This window comes from Sphaerodactylus townsendi, linkage group LG14, assembly GCF_021028975.2.
Source record: "Sphaerodactylus townsendi isolate TG3544 linkage group LG14, MPM_Stown_v2.3, whole genome shotgun sequence".
Lineage (NCBI taxonomy): Eukaryota > Metazoa > Chordata > Lepidosauria > Squamata > Sphaerodactylidae > Sphaerodactylus > Sphaerodactylus townsendi.
Genome location: NC_059438.1, coordinates 26,695,486 through 26,709,077, shown reverse-complemented (window position 1 = coordinate 26,709,077; position 13,592 = coordinate 26,695,486). Strand labels below are relative to the sequence as shown.

Below are 13,592 nucleotides of genomic sequence, written 5' to 3'. Positions count from 1 at the left end.
ACCTATCATGTATGTTTCCTTATACTAACTCTATTCTTGGATAAAAGAGATTGCAACAAATCCATGAAGTGTTCTGCTTGTCCCATTAGCTACTGGATTGGATCCACTACTTGTTTTCTGCTGGCAGAAGGGCACACGTGGGAAGCGAAACATGGAGACTATGGCAAACTAGAGTCTCAAGTTACAGGAACACTTGATAAATAGCAATGCAATCCATAACCTCCCTGCATGTATATTCATTTGTGATTAAGATGTTGAAGAAACATAAGAAGAAAAGATTGGATTTATATCCCACCTTTCTGTTCTGCAAGGAGACTCAAGATGGCTTACAAGTTCCTTTCCCTTCCTCTCCCCAAACAGACACCTTGTGAGGCAGGTGGGGCTGAGAAAGTTCCGAAGAACTGTGACTAGCCCAAGGTCACCCAGCAGGAATATAGGAGTGCAAAAACACATCTGGTTCACCAAATAAGCCTCTGCCACTCAGGTGGAGGAGTGGGGAATCAAACTCAGTTCTCCAGATTAGAATCCACCTGCTCTTAACCACTACACAAACTGGAATACCAACAATCTCACATTTGAACACTCCATTTCCCTGAGCATTCTACCTAAGTTCCTGCTCACTAAGACAAATTGTGGAATGGATGGCAGGGGTGAAATAATGCAAAGACTTTGTTTTGTGAATCAAGATGTCAAAAAGAACTATGGACTACTCTTTTATAAAACCAAATTAAAAAATTAGTATGTATCAATTTAAGCTGAAAGCCTCTCCTTTTAAAATTAAAAAGAATTGACTGTATATGTTTGCAAACGTTCATTTCAGCAGCTGGATTGGAATTAAGAAAATCCCCATTTAAGAAATAAGAATTAAGAAAACTCACTTAACAGCAAAGAATTATCTTCTAAACTGAATTTGCCAATCATGTTCAAAGTTAACATGCACACATTAGCCAACTGGCATATGACACCAGACCATGACTTGGCATTACACAAGCTAGCCTCGGGCTTCTGTCTCCCCTGAACATGCTTCACACATCTTTTCCTAACTTCCTCCTCTCCCAAGCTGGCAAATTATGTTGTGGGCTTTCCAGGCTGTGTGGCCATGGTCTGGTAGATCTTGTTCCTAATGTTTCACCTGCATCTGTGGTTAGCATCTTCAGAGGTGTATCACAGAGGACCTTTCCGCACAGGCGATATACAGCGGCCCAGGGACGGCAAAAACACCATCCCTGGGCTGCTGTTCTCACAGGAGGCACTGCTGCATCGCAGCAGCGCTGTCCTGGCTGCCCGAAAGCGGCGTGAAGCCGCAGCTTTTAACCTCACTAAACAAGCAAGGGTTTTGCAAAACAGCGTCTTCCCATCGGCGTGGTGCTGGGAAGACGCTGCTTTTCCCATCGCCTCCACTCACGGTCATGTCCGGCGTTGCCCTGGAGGGCTGTAGGGACCCGCCCACGCTGCCCTCCAACCCCTGGAGGTTGGAGGGCAGCATGGGCGGAAATCCCTGCAGCCTCCAGTAGCTAACGCCTGGACATGATGAGTGGCTGGAGAGCAACCGAAGAAGAGCAGCTCTGTCGCGGAGCCGATCTCTCTCTATGGCTGGGGAGTGGGGCCACTTTCGCGCTAACGCGTCGCGAAACGGTCCCGAGGACCTCCTCGGCATAAATTATGCCAGTGGAGGTTCGTTTCTGCCCGTGAGCTGAAAGGGCCAGAGAGAAGTGTGTTACACACTGTGTCCAGTGAGAAGGGAATGTTTAGTGGGGTATATATCGTCCATGTCCCAGAGTGGGGAACCAATCACTAAGTGTTCGGGTGGAACACCTTACGTGACACCTTATGGGGTGCAAAATGTATATAATAAGATCTGACATACAATACGCTATATGCAACTATATATTACCATAACTGTATAGACTAACTTTCCTTTCACAATTCCATGTTCCTCATCATTATTAGGCACTTCACTATCAATTATGTGGAAGTTGTGTTTCTCAGGTAGAAGACAGAGCTACTGACCACTGAAAGTCTGATTTTGTAATTTACAATGCCCTGATTTTACACCTCAAAACTGTATCTTTTTTCTTCTGATGTCATCAGTTCTGAAACTAAATACAAAAGTACATATCCTTTTGCTTTCCTCTGGGGTGCTTGTATGCATATTTGGTATTTAACACTTTGTGAGGAGGTCTAACTTTCTGCCATCAGAAAATAGGATGGACTCTTCATTAGGTCTATGGGAAGATAAAACTATGATGGATTCAGTGTCCAGACAAAAATCTTTTAATATTAGCTAAGAGTACATCCCACATACAGCAACAAAACCATTTGACACTGGTTTAAACAAGTTGGACAAAACCCCACTGATAATTGGATGATGCATAACTCAGGTGCTATCAGACTTTCTGAAATTAAAAAAAATACATTGTAAAATGCAGGAAAGCAGCAGCAGGGGAAAATGATCAATGGATATCCCTCTAAAATTATTGTGATCCCTCTAAATGATGGCCTTTTCCAAGCGTCATACGCTCCTGAAGATGCCTGCCCTTGGAAAGAATTAATGGTACCAAACAGAATAAATAAAATAGATACAACTTAATATTTCTGCTGCTATTCAGAATGCTACTTCTCTTTCACAGTGTATTGAATCTTTCAACTTTTTATGGGTCAGCGACCTGTGAGTCATCCTATCTGAATTAATAGTAAGACTTAAATACTGTGAGATATTGCAATATGCTCCACCGGTACTACTGTTTAATTTGATCACCATCTCAAAATAGCGCCTGCCATTCCAATTTCAAGACACCAGGCAAATGGAGAGCAGAAGTTGACACAGGTGCATTTTAAGACTTTTATTATGAATAGTCTATCTCAGGGGTAGGGAACCTGCGGCTCTCCAGATGTTCAGGAACTACAATTCCCATCAGCCTCTGTCAGCATGGCCAATTGGCCATGCTGGTGAAACAATGGACTGATAGAGTATAATTTATCCTGTATCTGGGCGTTCTGGTCTATCTTAAGTGAAGCAGAACAGCCAAAAAATTTGTACAGATCTTGAAAATTAGACCTAAACAGATGGACTGACAGTAAAAATGAGAGAGGGGACTTACCTCAATGTCTTGTAGGCTGAACTCCTTTTGATCTTTAAAGTTTGCTGCTCCAGCACTCAGTTCCATCAGCATTTTTGCTATTTCTGGTTTTATTGCTGCCGTGAGTCGACTCGCTGCTTCCATGACATGTTCCTGCACGTCTTTCAGTTGCATAGCTGCCTTAGAATAGTGCGAGTTCCGAAACACACTGCTGAAAAGGTCTGTAAGGAAAGCGCTTGCACGGCAAAATACATTGAGTGCATCCAGATACTTGGAGATTCCCTGCTGGATGTCTGCAATTGGAGTAGCATGGTTGCAGCCGCCAGCAGCAGCCAGGGAGACCAGAGGGGATGTCGTGGCTGGAGATGCTAGTGTGCTCAAGGTCCTGCCTAGCTCTGGCATTTGATACTGCTGGTGTTGCTGCACTTTTTGCTTGGACCCGCCAAGCAAAAAGCGCCTCTTATAGTCCATTTTACTTTCTTGTGCACTGCAGCAATACATAAGGGAGTACTTGTCCAAAGGTTCCTTCAATTAGCTAACAATCTACTCTCAAGTCTTGCTCCCCTAGAAGTACGCCTGTATATAGCAGTAGTAGAAGAGTATGCACATAATTCTCGCAAGAGGCATTTCAGAAACAAAAAAAGGTAGGTAATTTGTATCAGCAGTGAGAAAGGCAGCAGGTCTGCTGGCTTTGTACGATTCAGTGTTCAAACGCAGCACTGCTGCAGTTACAAACCAAATTGTAAAAGCAAGCTGTGATAGCTTAAAAATACTGTACGTTTCCTGCTTAGCATTCTACTATGTGCTCAGGATACAATTTCAAAGCAGGGGACAAAAAAAGCTGTCTGTTCCAGTTTTCCTGCCAATGCATTTTTGACACCTGATGTTAACATTAACTTACAATGAAGAAACTTTAACAATCTTTTAAAAAGTAATTTCATAGTAATAAACGTTTTCAGTTAGTATCAGATGAGGAAGAGCAAAATCACTGTTCAACAGTGATAGTTTAATATAGAGTATGTCTTTCTTTGAAGAACCACTGAGTCTTCACATCAGCAGATCAAATAGCTTAATGGTTCGATGGAGTCCATCAATCAAACTGGTTTGAATTTTCTATCTTAATACTGAAAAAAAGCACAAGTTTTCTTCCTGGAGACTTCGCAAGTACACATTATGCAGAAAGTGGGTGTGTTTTATTGCAAGCCTTCTTCGCCTTTCCTTCTGTATGTTGAGGTAGTTTCCTTTTAACATTAGTTCAGAATGAACTTCTCTTGATTGTAGTCTGAAGAATGCAGAAATGTATTTGTAAGGCCTCTAGGTCATTTTCTGGCAGGAGGAAAATTACAAAGATTATAGATAAGTGAGCCATTCATTTAAAAACATGCACTCTTGCTTCTCCTGCTATATTTCTCTGGATGTAAACTATTAATAACTATGACAAAAAGGTACAGCTATATGAGCATTTAAACTAGTCGTAATATAACAAAACAAGCCTATTATAGATGTTATGCATTCCCCAATAGCAAAGCCAGTGCTTAGATATGCTAAAGAAATGCTAACTAAAACACATTTTATTTGAATGATAACCATGAGATAAAATCAGCTGATGTTCAAATACATTAACTTGATTATTACTACTACAAATAAACTGCCTAAATGAACAATTACAACATTGTTGAAATCACAACATTGGATCAATACTACAAGTCCACCCACCCCATCTCAGGATTTATTTTTGTCAACTGCAAACAAACTACAACATGGGATGAGTCAAAATAAGATGGTTTTGCTAGGACCTGACAATACACATTTGCCCTATATCCAGAATATAGTCAAATTTTACAGACACTGTGTGTGTTTAAATCAATAGTAAGGAACCACTACCACAGTTATCAACACAGCTAGGGATGCTGACACACACACACGAAATACAGAAGAGGAATCAAAGGAGGATGGATTGGTTTAAATATAACTTAACATAAACAAAAAGCCAATTTTAATAATTGATTTAAGATTCCAGTTTCTTAATTTGTGTACTTATTTTAACAAACATGCATGCTAATTGGTTGCCGTAACAATGAAAAAGTTATTTTAAGCTAAATTGAGTCTTTCTATTAAGGAACATAAGGAATTTCTGGAGGAACAACCTCCACATCTCTTGTGCTGCAGAACCAGTATTTTTTGGGGGGAGAAATTGATCCATCTAGACCAGGGGTAGGGAACCTTTAACACTCAAAGAGCCATTTGGACCCGTTTTCCATGGGAAAAGAAAACACTTGGAGCCGCAAATAATTTTTGACATTTAAAATAAAGATAACACTATATATATTGGGTTTTTTTACCTTTTACTCCGCTCATTCTGAGAAGCTCATGGATGCGTCCGCCCTGCTGCCTGCAGGGCGGGCAAGGATGGGACCAGCGGCTCGGCCTCGCCGGCTGCCGGGAAAGCACCTGCCCCGCTCCAACGGGGCAGGCGAGAGGGGAAGCCCGCGGCACGGCCCAACCGGCCGCAGGCAGTTGTACACCCGCCCTGCAGGGCGGGCAAGGATGGGGCCAGCGGCTCGGCTCGTGGAGCCGCAGTGCAAGGGCAGAAGAGCCGCATGTGGCTCTCGAGCCGCAGGTTCCCTACCCCTGATCTAGACTTTACACTAGAAAAATCTATGATGCTCGGACTTGTCAGTGGCGGGAGAAGTCCTGGACGCCAAAGAATACAAAGGCTAGATGCCATAAAAACTGATACAGGCATGAACATCAACAAGCTGAAGGAAGCAGTACTTAATTGAAAAATGTGGAAAGAGCTTGCATATTGGGTCGCCAAGGGTCGAGAACGACTGAATGGATAATATCATCATCAGACTTTACCAACAAATGACAGGAATAGAACGGCTGTCATCTTGCTTCTAGATGCAAAAGATGAACAACTATGTCTGGGGGAGAGGCATTCTAAGACCAAGGTGAGAAGGTCCTGTCCCTTGTAGCAAGCCACCTGATTTAATCTCTTAAGGGTGGCACATCCAAAGCTGTCATACACAAACAGGTTTATACTGGTCCCAGGCTGTTCCCAGCTTCAGAAACTCAAACAAAGCAAACTGCATCCAGAAACAGACCAAATCTGTTCATTGAAATATCTGGGCCATTGTGTTCTGAACATCCCTTGCAATTCCCATTCACTAGCAGCCCCTCATACAAAACACTGTAGTAATCTGACACGTTCATTACTAAGGCATAAAGGGAAAGATCCTGTTTACACAAAAGGAGGTATAAATGGCACACCAAAGGAAGTTGGTGAAGTGTCCTTCAGGCTGTGGACGCTATGTGATATGTATTAGCAAAGTTTGATTTAAAAACACCAAGCCATGAAGTCAGTTCTCAAGAGGTAATGAACTTCCTGCCCAAAACTATCCCTAGCTCTAGCTGTATCACTTAAACAGCACTCCCACCTTGTCCGAAGGAAGCTTCAGTTTACTAACTGATCCAGGACATTAATGAAGCCACGCAACAGTTCAATGTACATATTAATACACCTAGATTAGAGGAAGCACAGACACAGCTGTGCTATCTACCTTTTCATGACAACTCACTCCAAACCAACAGGTAACATCTACCAATGGTTTCAGAATCACAGGGAACAGGATGGAACTTGGAACCCTGCATTATAAATGCCATTTAACTGAACAGGTCCTGCAGAATTAAGAACTTAGCCACTAATGGGAAAACAACCACCACAGGAACAGTAATTACTGTCTTAGACAGGTGACTTCTAAACAACTGCATCAAAAGCTAGTGAGAGGTCCAGCAGAATTGGGATCCCATTCTCTCCATCTCTCTCCTGACACAGGTTGATCAGGACAGTCTCAATCCCAAAAGTGGTAGAAGAGTCCAATTCAAACAGAACGAGGATAATCAGTTTCCGCCAGGCATGTCTAAAAGACAGAGTCTAGACATTAATGCATTTGTATTCAATTCAGTCATAAATCTTATGTAAGGGAAATTTAAAACAACTTACAAAAAAAAATCTGACTAAAATCCAGTCTCATCCACTCTGATGATGGATATGAGTAAGCGTCAAGACATTTGCCCCCCAGGCTAAAGCCTTTCTCCTATGCAACCAATCCCATTTGTTTTTACAAGTGGCTGAAGGTTTCCCTATGGAATGAACTTGAACAAAGCCAAATCTAATATTGGCTGAAGTGAAGACAATAACTGGTAAAGAGTTTGTGCTATTGATTTTATAGCTGTGCAGACTCAAAAATGTAAGAAAAGATTAGCTGCAGCTGTTGAGAACTACTAGGTCCTCACTCTAGCACAAAACACTGCACCAGCCTAAAAGGAGCCGACAGAGAGCTGTCCTTTCCAGTAAGTGTGTGCCAGTCACCTAGAGTGAGAAACATCTGGACCTTTCCTGAGAGCTTTCAGTAGTCTAACCCTAAGCCCCTCTCCCCACCTCTACCCCCCTTTTAAGGTACTGAAACAACTAGAACACTTTTCTTGAAGATGAAAAACTAGCTAAGAAGAGAACAGGATTTCCCTCAAATGTTCCAAATGGCTGCAAATGCTGCAGAAGACAGCAAGGAGCTAAGCAGAAACTATTCGTAAAGGTCTTGGCAAAGTTTCCCATTGAAGGGAAAACTTCAGCTACGTCTGGAGTTCGTTAGATCTGAAGAACTACACAGGCTACCAAGCATAAAAAGCAGTCAGCCCTGGGCCGGCCGTTGCTGGTTTGATAGTGTCGACAAATCTACAACTTTGGCAGCTCTCCCTTGACTCTCTAAGTTTGGAATGTTGTGGCAACCATCTTCTTATTCTGCTTTCAAGCTGTTGTAGTCGCCGCACCATTGCTGTGATGTGCAGCACAAAAGCAAGCTTTCAATAGTCTTAACAACCCACTACCAAACTTCCAGCACAAGACTTAAGACAATCCTCCATTCAACAGTCTTGTCAGGTATGACCTTTTGTGTATGTAAAGTGCCTGCAAGTCACAGTCTGCTTATGGCAACCTAGCAGAGTTTTTCCAGGCCAGAGACTAACAGAGGTGGCTTACCACTGCCTTCCTTTGCATTATATTGTGGTATTTCTTGGTAGTTTCTCACCCAAATACTAACCAGAGTCGACCCTGCTTGGTTGCTGAGATCTGATGAGAACTGCCTAGCCTGGCCCATCCAGGTTGGGGCAGGCACGACCTTAGCAGCCTGAAAAGTTACTCCAGTCATGCAACTGAAATTTCTCATTGACACAACACAATTTTTCCCAACAGATAAACACTTTAGAGCACATTTCAAGTGTTTCACAAAACACACTCCTTACAATAGCCTGGCAATTTAGGTCACTGCCATGCAGGGAAAAGAGAGGAGCTGAGAAAATAGGGATGTCTCAGACCATCCAGTAAGTTCTGTTTAAGGAGAGTTTTGATTTTGACCTTACCGGACCCACAGCACCTATTTTACCAATTCTTCTTAATCAAAGAATCATTAGTAAAGTCCTGGATCATTCAGCAAATTAAATGATCCCCCCTTCACAGAGCAAATAACTGAATTACCACCCAAAATATTCTAGTAAAACCTTTCTAAATTATTTTCCCTTATAGGGCAACACCTACTCTTCATCTCACACAAGAGAATAATGTCTTTTTCTCATATTATCCTGGTGACCTCTTTTATAATTTGAACGATATAGGGGGAAAAACTGTTAAACTCTGGTAAGCACTTTAGAACAAAGGAGGAAATGCTATCTGCTCCTGCGATGGCAAGAGAAACTACTGTAGGGTAAAAATGAAAATCTTGACTTTAGAACCAAATCAGTATAGGTAATCCATCAAGGCTTGAAGCCCGGACAGAATCATGTTGTTGATGCCCCAATTCATCTGGATGTGCCAGATATCAGAGAAATCTTCAGCCTATCTCTCTCATGGAAAGAAACCCTGCCAAGCTGCATTTCCAAAATACTTCCCAGATATATCAACTGCAGCAGGCAGGGCATCAGGGCTCTTACCATGAAACTTGTTAAGAAACTGGGCCCCTTCAGTTCATCTGGACAGTGATTCTTAAAAACAGAGCAGAGTACTCAGCAGAACATGAGACATTTTCAAAGGGTTCTATTATCCTCTCAGAATGTGCAGAATTAGTCATAATTCGCTTGGAGAGAATTCCAGGGCTGCAAATACAAGTCAACACTGGGAAGGCCCAGGTTTAGCACAATGTGGTATATTTGTACTTGTTTTTCTCTTGAACACAAATGCAGTGTCCCATAAAAGAATCCACAACACTTGGAATGCATCAAATTCAGCAGGGCTTAATTAAGGAAAAAACTAGGAAACTTCACGTCCTAAAAATGTCAGCATACCGCAGTACACCCAAAGTGAAAGCAGAAACTGGGCAAAGAGTCACTTAGCTGATGCCCAAATGTTTGTGTAAGATTTTATTGGGGAGAAACTTATACCACAATACTGTTTTACCAAGAGCCCGGCTAGACGTGATAACATCTATGGATTCAACCCATGGACAGGGCTGCCATGTTGAAGCAATTTTTAAAAATACCAGGAGAGTCTAATCTTAGGGTGTTGTGGTTTTTCCGGGTTGTATGGCCGTGTTCCAGTAGCATTTCTCCTGACGTTTTACCTGCATCTGTGGTTGGCATCTCAGAAGATGCCAGCCACAGATGAAGGCAAAATGTCAGGAGAAAATGCTACTGGAACACGGCCATACAACCTGGAAAAACCACAACACCCTAGTGATTCCAGCCATGAAAGCCTTCGACAATACTGAGTCCAGTCTTATTTGAGCCTGCAGCACAGAGTTTTGAGGCACTCTTGTTTCACAGTTTGTGTTCTGTGAATGCCAGTCAGGATACACAATTGTAGACTCAAATTAAGTTCTCAGAGGCAACTCAACTGGCCCCTAATATTGATTGAAATATATGTCACCCTTAAAGTAGTTAAAGCACACTTAACACATAGTTAAAACATGGTCAGAAAGAGCATCCATTTAAATCAATACATTGTTACAAACCTTAAACCTTTGAAAAGCAAAAATACTGGTTTTGTTGGCCAGTAATTACTACCACAGATGGCAAATTGTCCTAAGCAACTTAAGGTGGTGACTGCAATTGGCCCTGCTCATCTGCAATCAAATGGAGTATGAAATAGATTGTGAACAATCCCTTATACAATGGAATAAGACCCTCCAGCAAACAGTGGGATGCAAGGCAGTAAAGGAACACCCCTTCTCAAAAGAATAACTGCAAGCAAATCCAAACAGAAACACAGGAAGTCACAAATAGTCAAGTTCCTGAACAGTGTTAGAAGATAGGGCAGACGACCACTTTTCTCCCCAAAAACACAACTCACAGTGATATTTGTTTAGTCTTTGGAGCCAATCTTTATTATGCAACTTGGCTGGTGTGAGAGCTGGAAATACAGGGAAAAGGTTCTCAAACAGTGCCAAGTATTCTAGAGAGATGCATAATTAAGTAATTTATTCATCACATTTCTATCCTGCTTTTCGTCCATCACAGGCCCCGAGGTAGCATAGAGAGGATTCCCAAGAGATCTCTCACCCACACACTAACGCAGCCAAACCCACTAAGCTTCAGCAAGGCTGTTGATGCATGCTACACCTTCCACCCATACCCTGGGTCCAAGGTAATATGTCAAAAGGAAACAGATGTAGCAGAAAGGTGTACACAAAGCTGTTATCAGTTCTGTTCGGTGGTAATATTTTGCATGCCAAATATTTCAGTATTACCCAAGAATCTCAGAGGTGATGCTAAGAAAGAAGTTTCCTTGCCAGAGATCCTGGACAGTGGCTTCCAGTTAATACAGAAAACACTAAAAACAGAGCCCCTCGGGGATGGGGCGGTATAAAAATCTAACTAATAAATAAATAAATAATAAATAAAGATAGATCAGTGATTTGACCTGGTACAAGGCAGGTGTATACCACTGTTTGAGTTTATTCAACAGGTGTCTCCAGACTGTTGCAATAGGGTGCAAATCTCATAAGAGAGTCTTTACTAAGAAGTCAGTCCAACAATTTAGTAGTACTCACTTCTATGTAGGGTCATGTTGCTAACCTTTTAGAAACAGCCCTCTAACACAATATACTTCATGAAGTACTTTTTGGTTTTAACATTCCACCCGACACATTATTGTGCAACTGGTTTATGTTTTATCCTCTCACAGCTACAATGTGAACACTGTTCCACTGACTTACAGTCTATGTACAGCTAAACAGATTGAGATTACTTTCTCCTAGCCCTCCTCCCATTTTTCTTAATCTAGATTCCCTGCTAGATATGATTAACAAATATAATTGAATAAGCATTAACTTGTAGAGTGACATGACTAATTTATTGAAACTCTGCATCTTTAGAATTTCAGCTATTAATACAAACAAAATAAACTTTAGTTACTTAGACCTACTTAAGCCTAGTCATCATTGCCTGACCCACCGAAGTCAGGTGAACGACCATCAGTTATTCACCATGAGTGATCCTTTGCCTTTGAGCAACAGAGGACATCTTGAGGGTGATTCCTACAAATTTTGCCGAAAGACAGGAACAAACTTTCAGCTTCCTGTTTCTGGTGGGCTTCACCCCTTGATCCTCAGTTTAGGAAACTCCAAACCGCTGTGAAAAAAATCTCAAAAATCTACAACATACATAATTTCGTGAACAAAGTAGGAACATGAGAAGATAAGAATGGAACAGGGAATGGATTCAACATGTCTGGTTTACAGTAATAACTTCGCCTGACTATTAGAGAATGGATACAATCCTTGAGGAGGATGAGGGAACAAGTCAAGGGAGGGCCAAGATATCCTCTGTGATTCAGAGATGATGCACCACTCATGGTGAGTAACCAATGGTCATTCCCCCACCCCACCCCCCGAGCAAGGAGGACATATTGTGGAACATCTCCAAACATATCCTCCACAATGTGCTGAGGTATTCTACAGCTGAAAGCCGCATCAGCTGAGCTGAAATAATTTTATAGTGTCTAATGAATGTGGAAATTGAGGACCATGTAGTCGCCCTATATATCTCTTCCACTGACACAGTTTTGATCAGGGCAGCATTGGTGTACTTCTGTTGGTGTACCTCTGTGATCCCAGGGGAATGAGGTTTTGTGCCTTGCAGGCCTCAGAAATACACTCTCTCAAGCATCTGCCAATTGCAGGGGCTGCAATCTTAGTATTCTTGGCCAGGAGGTGAGGGGAGACACTGAAAAACATGGTGTCAGTCTTCCTAAAGTCTACTGCTGTAACTATAAAGGTCTTAATTGCCCTTCTAATGTCTACAGAGTGCCATAGGCTCTCCTTAGGATGTTGAGGGTCAGGACAAAATGATGGTAGGTATATTTCCTGTTGGTGATAGAACTTGGAACAAAGGGTTGGTGAGTAGCACCAGTTTGTCCTTATGAAATGTGCAGAGAGAGGAGTCCACTGACAGGGCACCCAGCTCTGAGATGCATCTGGCGGATGTAACAGCCACCAAGAAGATTGTCTTCATACAGAGGTGTTTCAGGGAAATGTCTTGATAGGTTCGAAGGGAGGTCTAGTGGGGCAGGTCAATATGGTGTTTAGTTTCCCGGGAGGAAACCAGTGGCAGTCCTCTGCACGTGAAGTCGTAATGTAGAACTGCACATGAAGACCATGAAAATGGACACACCTTGTCAAAGACCGGGGTCAGAGCATCACTGACCCAGTGCCTTCCTGGACAAGATAAAATCAGAGTCAACTATACAAAGCAACTATGATTCCTTATTAGGGCATTTGAAACAATATATGATGAGAGGGAATGCCAGGAATGAGAACCATCTTATCCTTGAAAATTATGATTTAAAAAACCCCAACTGATAGGAACGACTGCACAGGTAACATCCATACAATGCCATGCCAACTAAAGTATTCATAGTATCTCACTCATTTAAGCTTTAATCGGCTCACGTTCATTTGTTTGGTTAGCTAGCTTCTCATGAATTGATTACTAGGATTCCTTACTGGCTGAAAGCCCAGTACAAAAAAGAAAGTTGCAGCTGATCCAAAAAGCTATTATAAAACATGTCACAAGGCCAGTCATGATCAAGTTTCTCTTTTTTAGCCCATATGGCTCTGCATTGCTTACTGAAATGAACTTGCACCTGTTCTTGCATATGCTGGTTTATTTGCCATTCCTAAATTCCTCATAGATGTGGGGCGGCTGTTCGGAGTCTCCAACACTTAAGCTGTATGTTTATTCAACTTCTTCAACAAGCCTAATGCAAGTATCTGTTTTAAAAACAAATGTGAAATTATTGTTGCTGAACATTTAGGCAGTAAATAAGATTAAAATTGTCCTCACCTAGCTTACCTTAGTTCCAAGGTATCACACAGCAAATGCCAACAAAGTTTACAGTGTAGTTTACATTAATGGCTTGGCATTTTATTAACCACTCAATACATAATCCAATCTTTTGAGTTCTTTTTTAATGACTATATTTTCAATTTCAAGCACTTCTAATATCTGACAAAAAGACAA

At 41.8% G+C, this 13,592-nt stretch overlaps 1 protein-coding gene across 2 annotated transcripts in view; it reads right to left on the bottom strand.

Moving 5' to 3' along the window:
- Positions 1–13,592, bottom strand: part of GARRE1 (granule associated Rac and RHOG effector 1) — a 68,862-nt gene that overhangs the window by 34,195 nt on the left and 21,075 nt on the right. For both annotated transcript variants that reach the window (XM_048515493.1, XM_048515494.1), the window contains exon 2: positions 3,102–4,406. In XM_048515493.1, the coding sequence (XP_048371450.1) occupies positions 3,102–3,581 (480 nt within the window). In that variant the 5' untranslated portion in view covers positions 3,582–4,406. The remainder of the gene's footprint in view (positions 1–3,101; positions 4,407–13,592) is intronic.